The sequence below is a fragment of the Centroberyx affinis genome, unplaced genomic scaffold (assembly GCF_046629955.1).
Source record: "Centroberyx affinis isolate AG114_WGS23_722 - 3 ecotype Tasmania unplaced genomic scaffold, CSIRO-AGI_Caff_v1 ptg006264l_1, whole genome shotgun sequence".
Lineage (NCBI taxonomy): Eukaryota > Metazoa > Chordata > Actinopteri > Beryciformes > Berycidae > Centroberyx > Centroberyx affinis.
The window spans coordinates 239,390-262,435 of record NW_027283188.1 but is presented as its reverse complement, the minus strand read 5'-3'; the positions used below and the strand labels follow the sequence as shown (position 1 = coordinate 262,435).

General features: G+C 41.0%; 1 protein-coding gene across 1 annotated transcript in view; it reads left to right on the top strand.

The window, feature by feature from the left end:
• Positions 1–2,515: 2,515 nt before the first annotated feature.
• The window catches only part of kirrel3a (kirre like nephrin family adhesion molecule 3a), a gene marked incomplete at its 5' end in the record, with an annotated part of 73,099 nt that continues 52,568 nt past the window's right edge, over positions 2,516–23,046 (top strand). The window contains 2 exons of the mRNA XM_071512418.1: positions 2,516–2,665; positions 10,215–10,364. Coding sequence (XP_071368519.1) covers positions 2,516–2,665; positions 10,215–10,364 — 300 coding nt within the window. The remainder of the gene's footprint in view (positions 2,666–10,214; positions 10,365–23,046) is intronic.

The window sequence follows — 23,046 nt, the reverse complement described above, 5'->3', positions numbered from 1 at the left end:
TTAAAGCTACCAAGTTTCTATTGTGAATTAAGCATTAATTTTAAGCTAGCTATATTCTAGCTTGAAGCTACAAAGTTTCTATTGTGAGTGAAGTTTTAAGTTTAAGCTAGTGTTTCTATCTTAAAGCTAAAAACTGCACTGACAAGAACTCAATACGCTACAACTCTGAGTGTTTTGAAGTAGAGACTTGGACTAAAGATAAGACAGTTTACTGTGTCACCTAAATTTGGAAACAAATCTGCATTATCAGACCATTCACTTTAACTTGTAACATTCCTGAATGGACCTATGCCCATACCACAACAATCTTTTTCAGGTATCTCTCTGGTTGTTGCGCACAACTGTGGTCGCAACTGCAAAGCCTCAATAGTGACAGAGGGACTTTTCGTAAAAGAAAATGTAAAGTGTAACTACTTTCATGCTTCACCTCACTTCCCCTGCCAGCAGCACTGATGACAAATACAACTGGGAGCTGGGCTGGAAGGAGCCACACAGCCACAGCTGACCTCTCCATCAATATTTATAGAAGACTGTCTGTTTACCTTCAAGCGGGAGGTGCTGGCTTTGCTGTTAAAGGGGGGCGGCAGTGTGGCCTAGCGGTTAGAGAGACTGTCCTGTAAACAAACGTCCTCAGGTTCAATCACATTGGATAAGAGCAATGTAAATGTTAAATCTCACCACCCAGGCTCTAGCAATGGTGAATTCTTTTATCAGTTCCTCTGTGTTCCTTTTAAATTTCTACTCTTGAAAGATGTGACGATCAAACACGACACAGTCAAAATGACAGAACAGCAAGCAGTCGTCTCTAAACAATCTTCCACTGATTTATTAAGTCCTGTTTTAATGCATCAATTTCTATTCCTATGCTTACTCTTTATTCTGGGTTGCACCAACTACTCATATTTTCATAATGATTACTGCTGCTTGTGTGCTTTGAAATGGTTCCTTATGCTTTTTATGTGCACAAGCCATCTCTTCTCTGGTAAACAAGCCCCAGTAATTTTCTCCCAAAAGGTGAAAATGTAAATAACAGATTTAATCAGCACATTTAGAATGGATTTGTATGATCTTCTGACTATTTCTTATATCTGTCAGTTGTAAATGTCTTTATTTTGAGGGATTGCAATGTTTTCTAATCTGGATTGGCTCTATTTTTACAAGCTGTCCTGTCTTTGCATTGTTGGTCTTGTCTTCTGATTCATTGGCAATGTTACCTTTTTGGAAATTTGTTTAATTTAAAAATCTTCTATTCCATTTTTGTCTTCTTTTTTACTCTGCTTTGGGCATTTCTCGTTTCTGCACCCAAAGCACACTGTCAAGTTAGAATAGTCCATTAAATTGAATTTATAGCTGTTTATTATTATGACAAGCTCAGTGGAGTACAACTGACAAACAAAACTTTCCTTGCCAAAAAAACTGGCACCTAGTCTACTCTTATAAACGAATGGCTGGCATGGAAGTAAAGCCTTTTGCAGGTTACTGTTAAAGTTACTAGCAATATTAAGATGTGATCATAAAAGCAGACTGTCAGCCTTTTTATGGATGATTATCCAATTCTATGGATATATTTACTTTTTGGAGACTTTTATCCCCAGTACAACCTTGTTAACCTTGGTCCCCTTGTCCTTTAATTTCTGACATTCAAGCACCTCATCCTGTTCTTACTGCTGCTGCTCAACTCTATACGAGTGTAATAAAGTTAAAGAGGGGTGACTGAGGGGGAGATCAACCCTTGGCAGGGGACATATAAGGCAGGTCTGAATATGAAAACAGGAGGCCAAGGAGAATAACTAGAGAAAAGAGCAGAAAAAATGTAAATAGGAACAATTATTTGAACAAAATTACGTGAATTCCAAAGGCCTATGATGCCTTGTGGCCCCAGGCAATTGTCTGGCCAGCCATATGGATAGCCTGCCACTCAACATGCCTCCTAAATGGGGTTAGGATCTGTCGATAACACACATTGCTGTGTGAGTTTCCCTCCATTTTCCAGCTGCAGGCCAGTCTAGCGCTGCAAAACACTTCTGTTTCCCATGTGCCTGCAAATGAAGTGTTGATTTATGTGCCTTTCAGGGGTGGGAGTCTCACCAGAGGGCTCCCGATAAAGCATTGCCACGATGCAACAATATCACAATTAAATAATATTATGACTCTTAATGTTCTGCAATGTTCTGGTGTGAAGATATCAACTCCTTTTTGTAACAGCGGTAGCCCTAATGATTATACTGTAGGCTTTCATTTGGCGGTGTTGAATTCATTAGGTACTATTTGCTATGCAGCTTTATTGCTCTTCCTTCAGTGCTAGAGGCTATTTTACAAGCCTGACTTGACCTAACAGCTATGTAACAGTGGAGTTGTCCAGTGTTTGTGTAATTTTTTTATCAAGGCTACAACCTCTTCTTAATCAGATTCTTACAAGAGCTTACCTGCTGCTTGCTTGGGGTCGGTTTTTGTCCGGATGATGCTGTGTATCGTATGAGTTGAGCTAATCACTCCATTGTTTTCGCTCTTCCAGGGAGCAGCGCTGTGTTCACCCAGCAGCCCACGGACTTGGTGGTGGTGGCGGGCCAGCCGGTCACCCTGCCCTGCTCCATCCCCGGATACCACGGCATGGTGCTCTGGCTTCGGGACGGCATGGCCCTGGGGGTTAACAGGGACGTGTCAGGTAATGTCTCCCAGGTCGTCTGGGTCGTCTGACTGGCTGCATGTGCATGACTGTTGGTTTGTCTTGCATGCTTGTAGTAACATAAAAACATTCCAGTACACAAGTCAAAAATGTAATAGAACCTGTCAGTGTAATAAATTGCCATTATCCCTGTGGGGAAAGTAGGTAGCAGCAGCAAATAGTAATAGGATACATCAAAAAAAATATATATATAATGTGACATATAGCCTACTAGATTAGTCATGTGCTTTTCACTTACTAATTCTGCCAAGGTGATACAATTGAAAATAAATCATATGATTTCTGCTTGTGGAATATTATGTTTGCAACACTTGGCCTGTTTTCATAGAGAATCTCAAAGTAGGATATCAGATCGATTCTTACTTCTACTCCTTGGTGATGTACCTTAATCTATATCAAGAGGAAAACAGTTCACAGACCTAGCCTGCTTCTTTAAGAGGCTTCATGAATATTGCCCTTTTTTACTTTCATGCCACACCACTGTGAATTTTTTCGACAGATAAGGTTAAGCTCATCCTTTTGACCTCTGTTTCTGGAAATGCATTTCTCGGAATGCCTTTTCTGCAGTGAATCTGCCAGTTCAATGATACTTTTTCCACCGTGAAATCACATGGGTTTGGGTATGCATGGGTATATGTGCACATGTGTACGCACACACACACACACACACACCTGTTGGGCTACTTTCTGCTCACTTCAGAATGGCTATCCAGTTATTGACTTATGCAAGTATATGTGAGAGAGAGAGAGAGAGAGAGAGAGAGAGAGAGAGAGGGGGGAGTATATGATATTGCATTGCAGAGGGAGATTTAAACAGGATCAACTTGCATTTCCTTACCTTTCCAAGTCGTGTGTGTTGGTCAGTCTCATATCGTCAGGCTGAGGGAAGCCGTTGCCTTGTTGGGTTCCGTTGCCTTGGAAACCAGTCATACGTACAGTATGGCGCTCTCTGACTGGTTTCTCAAATTTGGGTTCTATTCAGCGGACAAAACACTGAGCTTCAAATACGTCAAAATAATTTTCACATCAAACACACACTCGGCCGTCTCCGAGATGTTACACCGTCTTGCACATTTGATATAATGTTATTGCAACAGTTGTGAAGGCATCAGCTTCATTTGAGATGACGGTTCGAACCACAAGCAAGCAAAATAATTCCATGCGGCAGCTTAACGATCTCGGAGACGCCCGAGTTTCTGTGTTTGGGATGAAAGATTCTTGTGATTTACCTTGGTAATTTTGCTCATGTCTGCGGCCACGGAGGAAATTCTTAACCTGATTTTTTGCTGGAACCTTTCAGCCGGATCGGGAAACGTTTCAATTATTCATCCCCCTCCGATTTTACTCCCTGAACGCCGCTGGGGTGCGTTCCAGCACTGCTTACAACATTACTGAATTGACCTTTACCCGCGCCACAATGATCTTTGTCCAGGTATCCGCAACTGCAAAGCCTCTGTAGTGATATCTGGCCGTCTGACTTCGACATTTCTTGTGTTTTTTCTCCTGACCCTAATGTTCCCTCAGGCTGATTATGTACCTGCGTTGTGGGTGTCAGTCAGTAACCTTAGCTCCATATTATAGCCCGATCTTGACTCAAGCTACCTTGTTAAGCCGGAGCAACTTGCACCCAGTTGTGCCCACTTGTTAAATCGTCCATGTTTTCTGTTTTCCTGTTTTTCATGTTTTCTGGTTTTCTGCTTTTCTCGTCCATGTTTTCTGTTAAATCGTCCCATGTTTTCTCTCTGGTTTTCTGTTATTCTGCGGATAAATTCAGATAAAAAAAAAACCCCATAGTGGATATTTTTTCTCGTTTGGTCGCGTATGGTTCGTCAGGTGTTTTTTTATTTCGGTATTGATTTGCGTCCGTCTGGCTGAGCGCGTCGGGGCCGTAGCGCACGTTGGGAACGCGCTCGTCCTTCATTCCTCCGCGGCGGCAGACGGGCGTCTCCGAAGCGTCCGGGTGTGCAGAAACGTGGGGAAAAAAATCCTCCTCGCCAGTGCGTCCAACTGGGTTACGGAAAGTCAACATTTGAAAGTTGCAATTTATCACAACATCTGCTCCTCTGGCAGATGGTTAATCGTGTTTTGCTCGTTTTCCAAACCGACCGCCTTCCTCCCCCCCCCCCCCCCCCCATCTTTCCCCCCAGGCTGTTTTGAAGACCAGAGCTGCCTGAGGAAATGATTCCCTCCAATCAGCCTTCTGAGTGGAGTGTGTTTGTCTATGTGGAGGGTTAGGTCAATAACAGCAGACCTCATCTCTAAGTTTGCCAGCTACAGCATTACTGGAGAGGCAACACACACACACACACACACACACACACACTCCATCGATGGGGCGATATAAAAGCAGGGAAATTTCTCTCGACGCCGCTTCTGTGAACGCTTTGAACAGCGCTAGGTATGCGTTGTCATGCAGTCATATTTTAGCATGTTAACATGATGTATTCCCCAGAAGACTCTGTCTGCCTTGGCCTCTTTTCTCGGCTCCCATTTTGTCATAGGCAGTGTTCCCCTAATTGGGCCTCGGAGGACAATTCCCTCCCATTACATCTCTTCTATCTCACTCCAGGGCCTTTCCCCGGTGTCACTGAAAGAAGTCATAATGACCGGGCCCCCGGGGACCCACCGGTGCCTAACCAAACATCACTATCGACTTAGCTTGGCAGAGGTAGACAGACACACAGAAGACAGGAGCTCTGTGTTCGTGTGTGTGTGTGTGTGTGTGTGTGTGTGTACGGGTCGGCGCTCGCCTATGTATGCCCGTGCGTACATGCATTTGTTTGTGCACATGTGCATGCCCGTCACGGAGTAAACAGCTCTTCATTCTTGATTGCACATCAATGACAAGGACTTGTGTGAACTGGAAAGGCTCTCTCTCTCTCTTCCCCTTGAACTGTGAGTGTTTGTTTTGAGGCGACAGTGTAATTGGCCTTTTTTGCCAGGACAACAGATGAGAGCCCTTCCTGCTGACACCGCACTGCTCTTTAAACAGGTTATTATTATTATAACTAGCCTATTGGAACGGGAGAGAAAGGGAGAAAAAAAAAAAAAAATATGACCCTTTTGGATCTGAAAAGATATTAGCACTAAAAGATAATAGCACTTGCAAAACTAAACACCATTGACTGTATGGGCACTGAAGTAGCATATTACAGTAATTTAAATTAGAGGCCAGAGTCAATGAGGGAATGAAGATGGAAATGTAATGCCAGCGCAGTGGAAATGGGCTCTTGAAGGGAAGGTGATGGGGGGGGGGGGGGGGGGGAGAGAGTTCAACTGTCATTGTCGTCCTAGACTCAAGCTCACTCAGTCTCCCAGTATCGTCTGCTCTCCGCGCTCCCCGTCTCTTAATCAGCGTGAGGGCGTTTTTTTCCACTTTGCGCCTGGCCTTTGCCTCCCCGGGACTGTGTGGCTGTGAGCTCCCTCCACTCAGCCCGTTCACTCCTGGAGCCTGCTATTGACATATCAGTTACACAGTACCTGCACTCATCCATACCAGGCCATATCAGCAGGCCCTGGCACAACGTTTGAACGCCAGATCGCTGCAAAACATTCGATTAATGGTCACGTTACAGCGTTCGATAGCTTCTGTTGTTATCTTTATAGCGCTCAACGTGAAATGCCTGTAAAATGTCAGATAGGAAAAATAGCTGTGTCACCAGTCTCCTATCAACTACAGTTGGTGCCATCATGGAGGTCCATTGGAGAATTGTCTGTTCACAAATAATGGCAACATATACAACAGCCAGGCAAGGAAAAAGGGAGATTTGCTTTGTAGACAATGTGCTCACTCGAGGGACTAGCTTCTGTGGCAAACTTTTTCTTGGTGCATATCCCAAAGAATTACACAAAACTATAAGCACAGACAATTCAGTTTAAGTATAGAGTTTTGAAGAAAAAGGGAGGTACCTGGAAAAAGATTGTTGTGATGTGATTTACCTTAAATACGCAGTGGCAACTGGGAAAAAACATTCACGTCAGCCCTCTAGTGGTAATTACAAGTAGGACATGTAGCATTTTCTGGTGGGCCCCCAACTTGGCATCTGGAATCGCAAAAGTGCGTCAACACCAGCGGCAAACACTGCAGTGAAGCCACCGATATCGGCAGTGCAAGATAATAAAAATCTAAATTCTAAGTTACGTTCACGCAAATACAAACAACTCTACATACGAGACACAGATAATGTCTGCTGCGCTTCGTTGATTTTGAATCCAGGGTGGGTGTTCCAACGAGTCAAACACTTTTTTGGCTTGTGAACGCCTCCAAGTTGTAGCAATGAGATGTCATCCTGTTCTTTCTCCTCTTAAAATTTGGCTTAAACACGGCATTAATGTTGATATGCAACCACTAATAATGCTTGCTTTTGCTAGCTACATTAGCTAGTGTGCAAATCAGCCCTGTAAACACACACCGTTAGCTCACCTGAATATTAGCTAACTAACAAGCTAACAGTAGCTAGAGACAATATCAATCACATTTATCAGTGAAATAGTTCTAGCACAATCTGAGTGTATCCTTTGTTTGAACAATGAATGCGTTGGAGGCAGGAGAAGTTTGTGCTACATTTCTCGGTGCTGTCCTTTTCCGGTATTATACCATTGACAGTTCAACTCTCCCCATAACCTTTCCTTTCAAAACCCATTTCCCGTGCGCCAGTATTGCATTTCAATCCCCAATCCTTCAGCTTGATATGCAGGACACGGGTCAACAACTCCCACCAGTATTTTGCTTTTTAGTCAGAAGTGGTCTGTATTCCACTAACACTTCAGCCAAACCGACCACAGCCGGCCTGGTTTGCGATGTTGTGAGGTTGTCAATCATGCCTGCTTTGTGCCTGGGTTAGCTGTGTTTCAATGTGATTAGGTTTGGGTGAAAAATTCTACCTCTCAACTACTGTAATGACTCATACAGGCATATTTTGATGTCAAAATGTGTAGGTAACACTGTACAATAAGGGTACAAGTTAAGGGTTAGTTAATGCTTAATAAGGGTTAGTTAATTCTTAATAAGCATTAACTTACCCTTAATTAACAGTTAACTAATGTGTAATTTACTAATGGTGTTCATGTTAACTGAGGTATTTATTTATACATTATTTAATAGTTTATAAAGATGACTATTAAATAATGTTTAAATTAATACCTTAGTTAACATGAACACCATTAGTAAATGATTACCAGACACATTAGTTAACTGTTTATATGAATTAAGGGTTAGTATATCCTTATTATAAAGTGTTACCAATGTGTAAATGGTCTGTATCACTGGTGACTATCCTCCCTTCTCCTCTCCTCTGATTATGTCTCCCGCCTTCTCTTCTTCAAATCAACACTGATCTAACACCATCCAGGGAAGTTCTGAGAGATTCATCACCTTCGACCGGCGCTATTTCACATTGTTTGCTTTAATTGGCCCTCCTCTCTATTTCCAGCCATTCGTTCCCACACAATCTCTGCTCCTAATGTTTCTCTTACATCTATTCAGCAAAATGTATTCCGATTACTTTGTGCTTGCCGGAGCCCCAAGGGGAAATTTACTTCCTCTCCGATCATAGGATTTGTATTAGCGGTACCTAATGATGTTGCTTCACAGAAAATGCAAATGAAAGAGTTTATACAGGTGGAGTGTGTATAAGGCACTGTGGTCCAGACTGTTTACCCTCAGTTCACTTTGTTATGCTAGACTTTCCAAGCTTGAGCAACCGCTGTCGTCGACATCCGTCTCCTTCTACCCATTAAACCTTGTGTTTTTGAGTATTACATTTTTAAGTATTAAGAATATTAAATCACAGCATATAACCAACTAATATCCAAATAACAACGACGCAACGAGTGTGGTTTTAGTTAAATATGAGCCATAAAAACGTATTAGCTGCTGTATTCCAAGGTAATGACAGAGCATTTGTCATAAGGCCTGTGTTATTACTATGGGCCAGTGTTAGTGAGGGACTTCCAAAGTGCCCTAGCCATTGATTGTTGGTCAGTAGAATAAATAGCTGTATTTTAGATGGAATCAATAAGCATTAATGTTATTTACTTTGCCCATTTGGCTTTAATGGACTCCCTCCTCTCCGCCTCCTCCCTCTCCCTCCATCTCCAGCTTGCTCTCTCTCTCTCTCAATAAGCTGACCTGCATGCATACTCATTCCCTCTCCTCCCTCCCTCCCTCGTTCTTGCCACTTCTTTCATTCCTCTCTCCGACCAAGCACGCCGTTCCCTTCCCCTCTGTCTGAACTGTATCCATCGACTGGACTTTGGAGAATGGAAGAGGGATTATCCAATTTTGTCAGTATCTCTGATTCTGAAAGGAAATTGTCTACCTGTTCGTGTGCTGGTAAAAGGAGGGAGCGAGAAAGAGAGAGGCCTGGTCTTCACATTGCTACCAGTCATCCCTTCTTTGATACAATAAGAGGATTGACACATTCATTTATTCTTTTAAAAGAGGATCTCCTACTTAGCTGTGCTCTGGTGTTGTTTGCATCTTAGTATGGTTGCAAAGTAATCTCTGGAGTATCACAGCACATGTCTTTTTCTGAAAAAAAAACACAGGTTCTTTTACTATACAATAGTATAACTGAATGTTATCCAATAGTTCTTTCGCCACAAGTCATTCAGTATTTTCATTTTCAGTTTTATTCTATTGCAAGCAGAACTGTAATTACACATATTACTATTACTATTATTATTGTAAATACACATATTATATTGCCATTGTCATTTTTACCTCTGGGTGGTATTTGGCATCTAATATCATCTGTTTTCTATGGCTATTTTCATGCATGTCATTTCTTTGTTGTAAAGCACTTTGAGCTGCATTTCTTGTATGTATACATCACATGTATACCGTATGAAGTTTTCTTGAAAGAGGTACACAGTCGATTCATACATAAGATTAAAAGGCTGGAGAAAATAGTCCCCTGGTTACCACTAGAGTTGGCATAGCAACCAATAAAGCATGGCTATCTGCTTTATGGGAATTTCCAGCATGATTGGGACACATATTGGACCAGTCAGATTGTTTGGCTGAAACGACCTGCTGTATAATAGAAATTAAGACTTGTTCCACATTAGGTTACACTGGCAGAACGTACCATAATTTCCGCCGCTGTGGCAATTGTTCAATTAATGCACAGAGGCAAATTAAATCATTTTATATTTCCTTGTTATTGGAAAAAAGAAAACTCTCTCTCTACCAACCAGCCCAGCGCCATCGAACACAAATGTGGCCAAATGTGGAGGACAAAATAACAAGGCTTCACTCACTGGAAAACCAATTGTATTTCTATATTGTGTTTCTTTTGCTGCTGTAGTGATAGCTAGAACAAGTAGTAGCACTGTGTGAAAAGACTTTGAATGTGATATTGAGAGAACTAGGTTTGTTACCCAATGACTTGCACGACTGTCACACAGCTTTGTTTTCTTTTTTTAAATCATTGGCGTGTATGTGTTGTGGTGCAAATATGCTTGTGCATGCGTGTATGACGTGTGGCAACGGCTAACAATGTGTACTCCAACCATGGTGTTGCAGGCTACCCGCGGTATGATATTGTTGGAGACCACAGTAAAGGGGAATACCACCTCTTGATCCAGAGGACAGAGATGCAAGACGACGCTTTCTTCGAGTGCCAGGCCATCCAGGCGGCTATCAGATCCCGACCCGCCCGTCTTACTGTGCTGGGTAAGACCTAAGTCTACGCTTCCTGTGTCACTTCAATGTCTATGTGGAAACACAATGCTTCTACTGAATCACGAATCATCCCGGTCTCATGAAATTTCGTGAAATGAGCACGAACTCTGAAACGCAGATTCCTCCAAATGGTGTGACAATATGCTGAATGGTGTGACACACTATTTTCTATTGTTCGTCACGTGAAAAGATTAGTTAACAGGTAAGTTTAGGCAAGTAAAACAACTTTGGTTAAGGTTAGGGTAAGGTTTTGGTCAAATAAGAAAGACTTTGGCCAAAAAATGAAGACTTCACTCACAATAGAAAACTTCTTGGCTTGAGTTGGGAATTGGACCCAGAGTTGAAGGCAAAAGTATCCGCACATCCACCACCTGTTTCTAATCGCACCTTCTTCACATAATCCTTTCATGGTTGGAAAACGTATTGCTTGACATTGTGCTCATTTCACGAAATTGCGGGAGACCGGGCTCAGTTCTGTAACTCCGTGGGAACCATGATAGAAGGCATCATTGCATTCCAGGGAGAAAATTGGCATCTTTGCATACAAGAAATTTGTGCAGAACAGAAGACATGCAAAATAATAATAAAACTGTATATGGATGAGGCAGAGATAAATCAAAGACTAATCTGCTAATACAAAACTCCTCCTGGATCTGTTCTCCATCAGCTTGTCATTTGGTCCCGAATCGATCGGAGCCCTCCGATTCACAAAAAAAGGCTCTGCGTCAAAGAGCTGCAGCCTGTGGGCAAGCAACGAGAACACTGATTACCATTATCGATCCAGCCCCCCCTTATTTAAAGCATGATATATTCCAGAGGTATCAGTTCATTATCCCACCACCCCTGCTCCAAACTCCCTCATTAGCTGCATTTTTACCCACTAATCTTAAGCTGGTTGCTTAATGGGGAGAGCAATGGAAGGCGGGGGGGGGGGAGGAGGAGTTAAGATGTTGGCGATTGGGGTCCATTAAAATGATTAATTATAGATAAGAGGGCTACCATTTGTTTAGATTTTTTTTTCCTCCCGATTAGAAGGTGGAGGAGACAAATCATTCAGACATTAGCCTGACATTTAATCCCAGTCAAATCAGCCTGCTTTGGGAAATAGAAATTGCACACAAAGCTACTGGCATTGTCCCAAGAGTGAGGTAATAGAGTTAATACATGAAGTGAAAAGCGTTGCATAATACCCAAGACGCTGTAGAAGCAGCGTGAATGTGTTTTTTAATTTTGTAATTAGAAAAAAAAAGTATAAATCTGTGTCCCTCATTTTGATCCAAAAAATATTCCCAAATGAGGAAATATATCAAGTTGAAGTTTGTTTATTTCTATAGTCCTTCATCACATGAATGTCTCAGTGGACTTTGCAGAGAATAAACCTAACTAAATCTAACTGATCAACAGTCTACCGTAGAACAGAATGATACAGGACAAACATCAGGAAAAGCACAAGACACACAAAGGCATCATCAGGTTTTCATGTACTATAATACTTATATACGTAGATGACATGGTTTTTAAATAAAAGTGCTATGGGCAATTTCTTACTGAAATCATGCCCTGTAGTTCATCATGTGTTGTGGTCTGCTTGCCAGACATTGTGGTCTGAAACTACTAAAGCTGTCTGGAATTCTGCGCCTGATTTATCTGTCATGCAAATAAGGCTGGCACAATGTTGCTGCTTTCAGGGGCTTTGATTGTGCTTGAAATATTGCATGAGGTGGAAGTGAAAGGGGGGCAATACTTTTGGCCAAATTGAAAGTAGACATGTAATAATTCAATATTTAATTATCAGTTTTTGGGAATTTCTCTCCAATTTTTAAAATGTATGTCAATACATATATATAATTCATATTCATAATTAGCCATCAGGTGGTCGATACTAAAACTACTCTTTTCTTTACATTAAGATTAAGGAGGTGTGTTCTTTAAGCTTTATTAAGGTAATGATTTCATATCAGATTCTCAACAATATTGGATCCCTTTCACACATTTCTGCTCCTGCCCCTGACAGAGTCTGTGCATGCCACTGCCATAAGTACTTCTCTCACCTTTTTAAATTATTTGCTTGACATCATTTTGGAAATGCTCAACGTGACCAAGCTAATATGATAGAGTTGAAATATGGCAATCTAGCAATACATTTCACCTGTCGTGACATCACACACCAGAAATTAAATTGTAGCTGATTGGTAATCAGCCAAGGCAGAGGCAAAAGTTTTGCATTGGCCAGTTTGTTTGCCACTTGGATTGGAAACCTTCGCTTGTCAAAGCCACGCCTCAACTGGCTGAAAAAAGAGCAGAGGACTACTGCCTAAAATAGTTCAGTATTCATGGTCAGTAAGTACAATGAATTGCTCCACTTTCCCTCGCTCATCAGCTAAGCATTCTATTTGCAGTCATTGAGTAATATCCCCAACAGCTCACAACTCCAGATAGAGGCAGGGAACATTAACACGGGCCCCGGGCCTTGGTGACTCTGCGCAATACCGCTGGGATGAGAATGACCTATGAGCATGGACCTGTGACCACTGACCCTTGTTTTAGTGTGGCAGGGTAATCTATGTGGCCTTGGAGACAGTGGGCCTATTGAATAAGGCATGAGATGGAGCAGGTAGCTGATCCACTAGGGAGAACCCTAAAGCTAATTAGATCCTCAGAAATCCTTCCTGTCTCATACATATATATGACTGAACTGTATACACACACGCACACGCGCGTGCACACACACACACACACACACACACACACACACATACAAAGCAAATGCTTCCACAGTCAAGGCAAGGTAAAGGCATTCAGTCTGGCCATTTGTCCAAAGACTAAAAAAGCATATTGGAGCCATAGGTCATGGCTATTTTAAATGGGCTTTAGTGGCTGAGGAGGCAATTCTCACAGTACTATGTACGGCATTTGGCTGCTGATGAATGAAGAAATTCATGGTAACATATTACAGCTCTTTGATCTCTTACTAAAAACTCAAAAATATCATATCATCACAATGATTTTTTTCAGGAATGATTCAATTCAATTGTCTTCTCCTCCATTTTTATAAGCCAAACGGATACAGGGCCTTTGACGGTTCATCTCCTACCAAAGAAATTGAGCTCTTTATTGCTGGAACTTTTTGGTCATTGGAAATACAAGGTCGGAGTCTGAATAGAAGTAGCAAATGGGTTTCAAAACACCTTATGTACTTGATATGGCCCAGAGGCCAGAATGTCTCCACTCAATAGCATTTTAAGTGTTGATTATAAGCTCTTGCACTCACTCATGGCAGCTGTACCAAGGCCAAGGAGGGAGCTACACTCAACTTTTTCATTTAGCTTGCCTTCTTTTTTACATGTCTTTATGAATCCACACAAAGCAGAGTAGGCCCTGATTTACTGGGACTGCGCTGTGTGGGAGCATCGCATAATTCTTCTCACCTCAGCTACTTGTGCAATTAGCGCAAAGAGGACAGAAAGAGTTCACTAAGAACTTTACGCAAATCAGGTCACCAACAGAGCACTGTGCATCCACATGGACCCACCAGTTGCATGCACAGTTTGTGTGTCTTTAAGACTAATCCACTTACGGCTGCCATCCATAAGTGCAATGTAGAGTTCAATGTCATCGAATAATAGCCAGGTTTCCATTGACTTATCCAACAAAACATGGCATATATTATGTGTGGCAGCAAACAACAATTGTATTTTTGTTTACTACAAAATCCACCTGCGATATATTCTTTATTTTCACTGTAGTACTTCGGATTACTCAAAAAAAAAAGTTTTATTTTGACCAGAAGTCCTATTTATTAACTGTGGCTGGCTTGTCACTGGTACAAGTTAGTTCACTTAACACTGAATCTAACCCTGCCTGGCAGGTTCACTACAATACCAATATTAATCACAATAATTACAATACTGTCTGGGTCAATTGCCCAGTTTGAAGATTAAAAACTATCTTGGTCTGCATCTTAATCTACAGTAGCTAAATTAGTAAATCAAGAACATGCCAGGAAATTATCACTATTAAACAAAATGCTGCACAACTTTTGCTATCTTATTGGATTTGTTCGTGATTTGTAGTTAACCTGAAAATCTAGCCTATGATAGTAGATGGTAGATGGTAATTTGATGACTGACTGGTAACATTAGGTATTTACTAACAGAACATGTGATTGGTAAGTCTGAGACAGCTGCTAGGTGAAGGATGGCTGGTCATGGACGCTCAGGCAGTTCTACCATGTTGGTGTGATCTGCTGGGAAGTGCTGGATGAATAGGACTTCAATGTGCTCAGCCCACCTCAGAGTTCTTGCCTTAACCCTTCAGAAGGGTCAGGCAGGCTGCTGTGCTCATGGTTGACAGAACTGTTTCCATGAACTTGGTCTACAGAGCCTGCATGGTTCTTTGAATTGCTGTGTCTATGACGTTTTATAATTGTACTTCTGCTGGAAAAGTCTTGTTTGTTATGGTGAGGTCGTACTCAAAGAGGTAGTGCGTCTTCAAAGCACTTTGCTCCAGCACCTTGTTGTTCTAGCCTAGCACTGAAGACATTTTCAAGGATCTTGAAATGTGCTCTGGGAATGTGCCTGAGAGCATTATTTAATACTGACAGAAGCAGTCCTTGGCCTTATTCTCTGACGGTGAGGTTGGTGCTTAAGCACTAAGAACAGTGACAAAAGGTTTCTTGGCTGAAAGATACAGAGAGGCAAATTTTCCCATATGTCGACAGGTGTTTCAGTCAGAGTATATGAGCATATTCTTGCTTGCTTCTTGCTTGCCAGTCCAACACCAAGACTAGACTTTCCAGAAGGGGATGTAGTCCTCTCCTCCTTCTTTCAGGGATCCTTTGTCCGGGTTCTGCATTACCGGTTTCAGTTTTTTTCCTTCTTATTTCATATGCAGGACGGAATGTCCTGATAGGTGTGGCAACCTATCCTGGAATGATTTGAGTGGGGTTGACTCGGGGTGAGCTGTATGTTCTCTAAATAGGGTTGCTCAGTTACACAAGGGTCTGCCAAGAGCATCTGTCACTCAACCCCAGCTGCAACTATCCAAATACCTTGAGCCACTGACACACAGGGGTCTGGCTATAGGTCTTTCCGTTTTATTCAATCCTGCATCCGACACTAGACACCTCGTCGCCACCAGACGTGACATCACCAAGGTCAGGTGTGGAGACGTGTCTATTGAGGTATCTTAGCACAGTCCCCTGTAGTACCGCTTTGCTGAAGGAGGGTGGATTCCAGTGGCATGTGGTTAACCCAAAAAGCACCTTCCCCAGTTTCTAAGTCCAGTGAGGTCCGCCCATACTTTTCTGTCAGATATGCTCCCTTAGAATTTGGCCAGTGGTTGGTTATTGTCAGGGTGTATCCTTGTGAGGTAGATCTGCACATCAATGCTGGGAAGCCCCAAGGCTTCAAGATCCTCTGCCATGTTACCATGTGTAGCCATGAGGAGGCCTAGGAATCTTGAAGAGGCTGTGTTCTGTCAGGGGAAGACACACAAGGTTTCTGCCCTTTTCACCACAAAGAAATTGCCAATGGCATCGGGGAAGAATGGGAATGTCTTGACCTTCCAATAGGCAGGGAATGTTTCTTCCAAAACAGAGTATGGGCTGGAAAGTAGGTTCCAAAAGCCAGAAATCTCAGCACCTGGTGAAGTAATTAAGTGGTATTGATCATAAATGTTATTAAACCTACACAGATACACAGTATTATGGTCGTTTTGTGCTATGGTGAAGTAAAATTTTTCTTCTTGTGTCTATAATCTTCATGAACTTCCCTCCCTGCTGTTTTCAAAGTGAGTGACTGGACTATTTCTGTGTGCTGTCTTATTGTAGGATCGGATACAGAAAGATGTCCATGCATAATGACATGCAATATATAGTGTCTCTAGCTCTTATTCATGCTAAGTGCACTGAAAGCTCAATAGTTTATACATACAAAATGACGAGTGTAGTAACATTTAAAAATTTTTTGACAGGTTATAAATTACAATTTCTCGAACCACAGGATAAATTTGGCACGCCATTCATATGTAATATGTTTTAATAAATATTGGTCATTGATTCACATGGGCAAAAACCCAGAATGTCTGCAAATTGTTTTTTTCCAGGTGTCCTCTTTGGCACACTGTTAAACCTGCATGACAGACAAAGAAGCTGTGATAAAAGGTTGTGTGCCTGGCTGAGCGCTGGTTAACATGGGTCTGCTCAGGGTGCTAAAGCCAGAGGGCTGAAATAAATTGTCCCTTATCTCCCGAGCTCTTAGGCCGGTTACATCCTGTATCTAAAGTAAGCAGTTTAATTAAGTTCGCTGGCATCTCTTATCTGGAGAAGGAACAATCACTAATTTGAGTCCGTGGCAGACCAACTGGGCTCAAGTTCCCCATTCTTAATTTTGCTTGTTAATAATGGCACGCACGGACACAAGTGCAACGCTACTGCCACTAGTGCTTTGCTTATTTTGTTAATGGTAGGAACTCGGTGCTGGCTTACTGAAATTGGGTTTGATTTATTTATTTTCTAAAAAGTAATTATCAGTTTGAGGTTTTGAGTTTGAGGTACAGGGCACTGTCAATGTAATTGAAGGTCTAAAGTGGCAGGGCTAACTAAGAGAGCTCCAGACTACAAGCTTTGTTCAACCAGCAGAGACTCACGCAGAATACCTTAGAGACCTTTTCCACACGCACCACAAAAACACTAATGGAATAGACTGGCTAGCCACAGTAAACACCTCATGGAAATAATACACCTTCCTGCCAGGCACTGCAAGACGGCCATCTGAGAGCAAATCCAGGTCAATTCAGAATAATAGCTCACATTTTTCCTGACCTGCTGACCTTTCCTTCTCCACCATATATACAGCTCTACCTTTTCCTTGTTTTTCCAAAATTGCTCTATCAGTGAATTACTGTATATCAGGACCACTGCTGTAGTCTACATTAAAGTCATTTTGAGAGCATCTTCTTCCCTTCATGTTATGTGTTTCCTGTTGAAACAGGATGTTGAGGCGTGACATAATGCAGGGAGGCATCATTCAAAAGTGTAAACCAATGGGATGTCAGTTAGGGAGAGATAGACAGTTTTATTTGAAGGGTGCAGAGGGGGGAAAAGTCATTTTTCATTTAATTGTGACTTTAATACCCTACGCTGAGCAAGTCATGAGGTTCAATGATGCTGGATTAGGTGCGATTTGCTGACATGAAATTATTAATAATCAATTTTAATTCCATATTGCAAATGAAAAGAGTCGACTGAGTGATGAACCATTTGGCTCATGCTGTGCCACACAGCAGTAGGCCACAATGTCATAAGGAATACAATTTAAGTATTCTGTGCCCTATAGGCTATAAGTGACAAATGGAATCAAATTGCAGTATATCTTACTTGTGCATTTAAATAGTGTGTACATTCAAGATCATTCGCTAGTGGGAAACTCACCCCAGATTTGTCACCAAAACCTTCGGGAGTCAACACATGAACATTGTTCCCCATGTTCAGAAAAGGTCACTAGATTTCTTGCTAGTCACTTTTGAGGAATAAAGTCACTGGGTGGGTGTAAAAAGTCACTAAATCTAGCGATAAAGTTGGCAACAGCGAGGATAGGAGCTTCTGAAGAGTTGCTGGGGGGAAGTCTCACTCTCTCTCTGTCTCTCTCTTGAATTCACTCTTTCTTTATTTCTTTCTTTTTTTCCCTCTGTCACAGAGGTCAAACAGCATAGTTGATTTGGGGAAGTGAGTCCTATGAAATGAGTCATGGGGCATTACCTTTCCCAGTGACCCGTACCAAAATGGCAGCTGGTACCTTAACCTCAGTCCTTAGTGACTTCTTGTTAACATAACCCAGTGCAGGGAGAGAACCGGAGGAATCACAAGGCAACGGAGCTCAAGTTTAAGATTTCCATTGGCAGTTGCTGTCACTGTACTACACTTTGTATAGGGTAAAACTCATTGAGTCAGCCACAGAAGGCAGCATTGCACAGATGGCTGCTGCTGGAGTCTTGTTGAGTGTTTAGATAATGTATGTGTGCATGTATGTGGTATGTGGTTTCACAGTCAGCTGTACTGTGCATTGATTTAGCATCAAGAGCCAGAGATATTGAAAATTGTCACTCAGTCAGAGCAGAGAGGGGAGAGCTTCATGATTTATTCAGAGCATCCAGAGAGACCGAAAGCGAACCAAACACATCTTGCCACCCTGACATTATTGCTTTCTTACTATTCTCATTAGTTGACAGAGTCTCTGTTATTATCTTTGCATGTTTTTACGCCAGCACAATATTTTCCCCCTGCCTTTCATAGCTTGGGAAGAGCTCAAAGGTTTTATTATGTATAAGATAAATATCTTCTATCCTAAAAAAAAAAATTCATGGGAAAATATACAAAGCTAAATTCATTTTAGATGATATAGTACTTGAAGAGATACTTTGACATTTTGAGTTTTTCTTCACTACTTGTCACTTTTTGGAACAAAAAGAGTTTTCTACATTGGTGCTCCAATTAACTGGAAATGGCTTTTAAACATTGTTAGTATCAAAGCTGTAACTCACTAACTAACTTTTTATGTAACATGTACATTTCACTTTTTCAGCACATATATACATCTGTCAGAGTTTGTGAATAGTCCACCACTGTAGACCTGGAGTCACTAGCTAATACACATTTTCTTTTGTTTTAACCTTAAAAAGCATGTTTTACAGTTTTTTCGTGATGTGAAAATCAGACCATTAATGTTTTCCTTGTCAAGCTGTCTGTCAGCTAGTTATATAATTGTGTTAATATAGCCTTGCTCCCCCATTAAATGTAATTTACCAAGTTGTGTCACATACTGAGCAGGCAGAAAAGCTTAACGTTCTAGTGGATCCTGAGTGAAACTTATGTTACAGGTTGGCCTTGCAATTTATTTTTGGGAGTTTTTTTGGGTGGGGCTGTCGCTTAACATACAAATGTACAAAGAAAATTAAGTGAACAAGTTAAAAAATGTCAAGATACAGTATTCCTCATGAACTGGTAGATAACTTGAAATAATTGAGACAGACTCACAGAGGGTAGAGAACATTTTAGACAGCAGATTTAGCACAATTGCTGACTGATTATATATACTTTTTATTTATTTTAAATACTACCGTACATGCTAACTATTTTCTCCTTGAAGATGTGAAATGCTATTAGTAATTGATTGACCTTAATATTGTCACATGAGAAGAATAAAAGTGAGTTAAAGTTAATTGCATTCGAAGTGTTTCACCAGGTTCTTAACAGGGATAAAAATAATGTAACTATGAATTGCACATTTCATGGCCGGGGTGAAGGGTTACAGACTGTGCTCTTTTTACTCCTTTGCTCTCAAAGCTCTGATAGCTTTCTTTTGATGATAAGAACGCTGCGTTAGCTCATTCAAGGCTACAGAGCTTAATTACTACTTTGTGCCGTAATATTTTAGTTTTTCATCCCTATGCGCCAACTTCTCCTATCTACCTCTATTTCTCCCTCTAAACATCTCAGATAGCATGGCCAGCAGGCATCCAAAGGCTTACCAACTTCTCCAAGTTTTAGTTAGTTTTCCAGCTGTTTCCCAGAACCTTTTTCCTTGAAACTGTCCTTGCAAAGATACTTATTTGTAACTTTATGCCCCCTAAAATCATTTTCTCTCAATGAATTTTGAAAGCCAGAAATCTCATTGAGTCATTGGCATCGATCAACAACCCTATCAACCCCCTGCAGATATATTATGGTCATTTTGTGCTATGGTGCAATAAAAATCCTACTTATTGCCCCTTTAACACAGTGATCAGATTGATTTCAAAAGATTTTCAAAAGTTTTAGCCACATATGAAAGTAGTTGCCATATAGTTCCCTGCAGGTTTCTCATGTCAAACTGCATGTCAAAATCCCCTAGTTAAATGTTTTCTTGCTCACCAGTAATTATACACACCTGTTAGGTTAAGACCTAAGATTTAAGACTTTCTAATAGTGTCCACTCTTTATTTTAGCATCCAATCCACGAATCCAATACAAAGAGAGGCAAGAGGCTGTATCAGGGCTAATAAATGTCTAGCCATGTAATTGCTATACTCTATGGCCCAAATGAAAATTTTCATTAGCTTAGATTAGATTAGATGAAATTTAAATGGCCCCCGTGAGGAAATTGGGTCACCACAGCAGCAGAGAGGATATAGATAAGAAATAAGACAAACAGAGCGAGAGCTGAAGAGAATAGAAGTAGTTACACAATCAAATAAATGTAGAATAATATAACAAAGAAATGAATAAAGACAGAGTCTTTGTTGACACATTTATAGGTTTGAGGTGCATGTGCATCGCTGACTGTTCACATTAACAGGTTTTCTTTTCTTTTTTCATTTTCCCCCTCTTTTTTCTTTCTTGTTTTGTTTAAAGTAAAATAAATAAATAAAAGTGAACAGATGGAGGAACATATATAGACAGAAATGCATCTGGAAGTGCAAATGTGCATCGTCGCATTTACCGAAGGCAGAAGCATACATACAAATATGTGTCCAGAAATATGTAACTGCTCACATACAAAGATATAGACAGGAATATTGGTATAGGTTGAATCTCTATTGCATGGCATCAATCTGCAACAGAGTTGCCAAAGAGACATTTCTTTATATGAAAAAGTTATGAATTATTACTTTAAATACGGTGTGAATTTGCTCTTTTCAAGCTTATTTTATGAACATAAAAAATTATTCTATCACGCAAATGTCTTGGTGACAGCAAGATAAGGTCAGCAGTGAGCAGTGAATCATAAATGGTGCTATATTCTAAAAAGGATGAATTAACAGCACTGATTCTTTGCTATTTTTGGCAAGTCGCCAACGTGCAGCCTGCTTCTGCATTTGTGGGGTTTTCTTCATCAGATATCAGTAGTATATGCTATTCATAAATATTCAGGCTTTATATTTTATCGTAGATGTGAAATTACTGACTTATTCTCTGCAGACATAATATTGGTTAAAAATAATCATGCTCTTTCCATGAATCTGCCTGACTGGCATAAGTAGTAATGTAATCAGGGGAAAAAAATCTTATGCAAAAAAAACCCCATTGCCCTCCACTGTATTCAAATCTAAAGTTTGGATTTGATTGGTGCATGTTGGTGTGGCTTATCACATTGTGTCTTATAATTCAAGGTGGTTTGAACTTCATATACAAAATTTGGTATACATGTGAGGACTTTTATTTTGAAAGTGCTTATGAAATTCATACATAGGCTGCAAGGGCAGGCAGGCATGTTGTTGCAGTCCTCTTTTCCATTTACCTCTCATAGATGTTGATTAGGCCACAGCACATTCCTCCACTTCAGCTCAACAGATGAAATTTATTAGCCTTTCTGCAGTACTGAAATGAAAAACAGTCAAGCAGGTAAATAGCATTCATCATTTAAGAAAAGCCTTTAGTGTGTGGCCCAAATTGTGATGCATTTGCTTGGATGGACTAGGAAAATGCAGAATACACATCCAACATAATTTATGTTATTAGGATAAGCCTACTTTAAGCTCAGCCGACAGTGGTTATAAATTAATAATTTATCATATCCATTTAAACTTAACAGTAGATCAGCCTACTACAGTCACAAATGGACAAATATGCTTATGAATAGTTGATGTTTTGCGTGGCATTTTTGTAAAATCCGATCTTATGTTTTAGCCTGTTTGCTACATTATTATTAGCTGTCCAATTTTTTAAAAGTCCACATTTTTAGAACAAACATAGTTTAAAGGCTCAACTTTTTTAAAAGGGATACAATTCCACAAAAAAATAACTTCCCCATTATGGAAGCTGGCAGTCCAGTGAGCAAGTGCTGGAAACGGCTTGTTCACATTTCCTACACTGTCCAAATTCAGAGCCAAGTAACTTCCCCAAAATTTAAATCTGTCTTCTCGAAGGAAAACACACACATAAGTGATTTAAGAAACAGCCCAAGTGATTGTCTGGGAAGCTCATGCAGAAACGCCTTGTTTTGTGAAGCGTAGATGCCTTTGCAGAGGGTCAAGGCACATGGAATCTGGGAAATGTGACCCTAATGAGTCCCACATAAGTAAGATCTATACCGTATGCATCATAACATCCTCCTCCAACACGGTCTAAGCAAAAAAGATCAACTGCTCATAAAGGGGCCGCTGCTCTTTTATAGTGAAGCCAATAACGAAGCTGTATGTGTCTACTGGAGAGAGAGAGAGAGGAGAGAAAGAGCAAGTTAGAGATGAGTGAGAGGTCTTTTTACGTTTTGAAGGTTTCATTTCTACCTTGTGTCTAATGGCTTCGCTGCAGTGTGTGTGTGTGTGTGTGTGTGTGTGTGAAGATGGCCACCAATTGCAGCTTGTCAGGAGGGGGCTGTAATCAGTAGAACAAGAGTGATGAGAGAATGCCATTGGGCTCACTACTATACCTTTGTCCTCTGTACACACAATATAGCTGGATATGAGTCCACAATCAATACTGCCGCAATGATGTGAGCATGAGAGATAACTGATTTGTCGGTAGCCACGCTTCCAAAGTGGCGTATTTATTATCCAATCAGTGCAGAGCATGCTGGTCAATGAAAAACAATATGACTGGTTAGAAGAAGCAGGTTCTACCAATCAGATTTCTGCGTCCTGTCTCCTTCCTCGCTTGCAAAGCACTGCTCACGAATCTGCTCGCAAATCGTTTCGG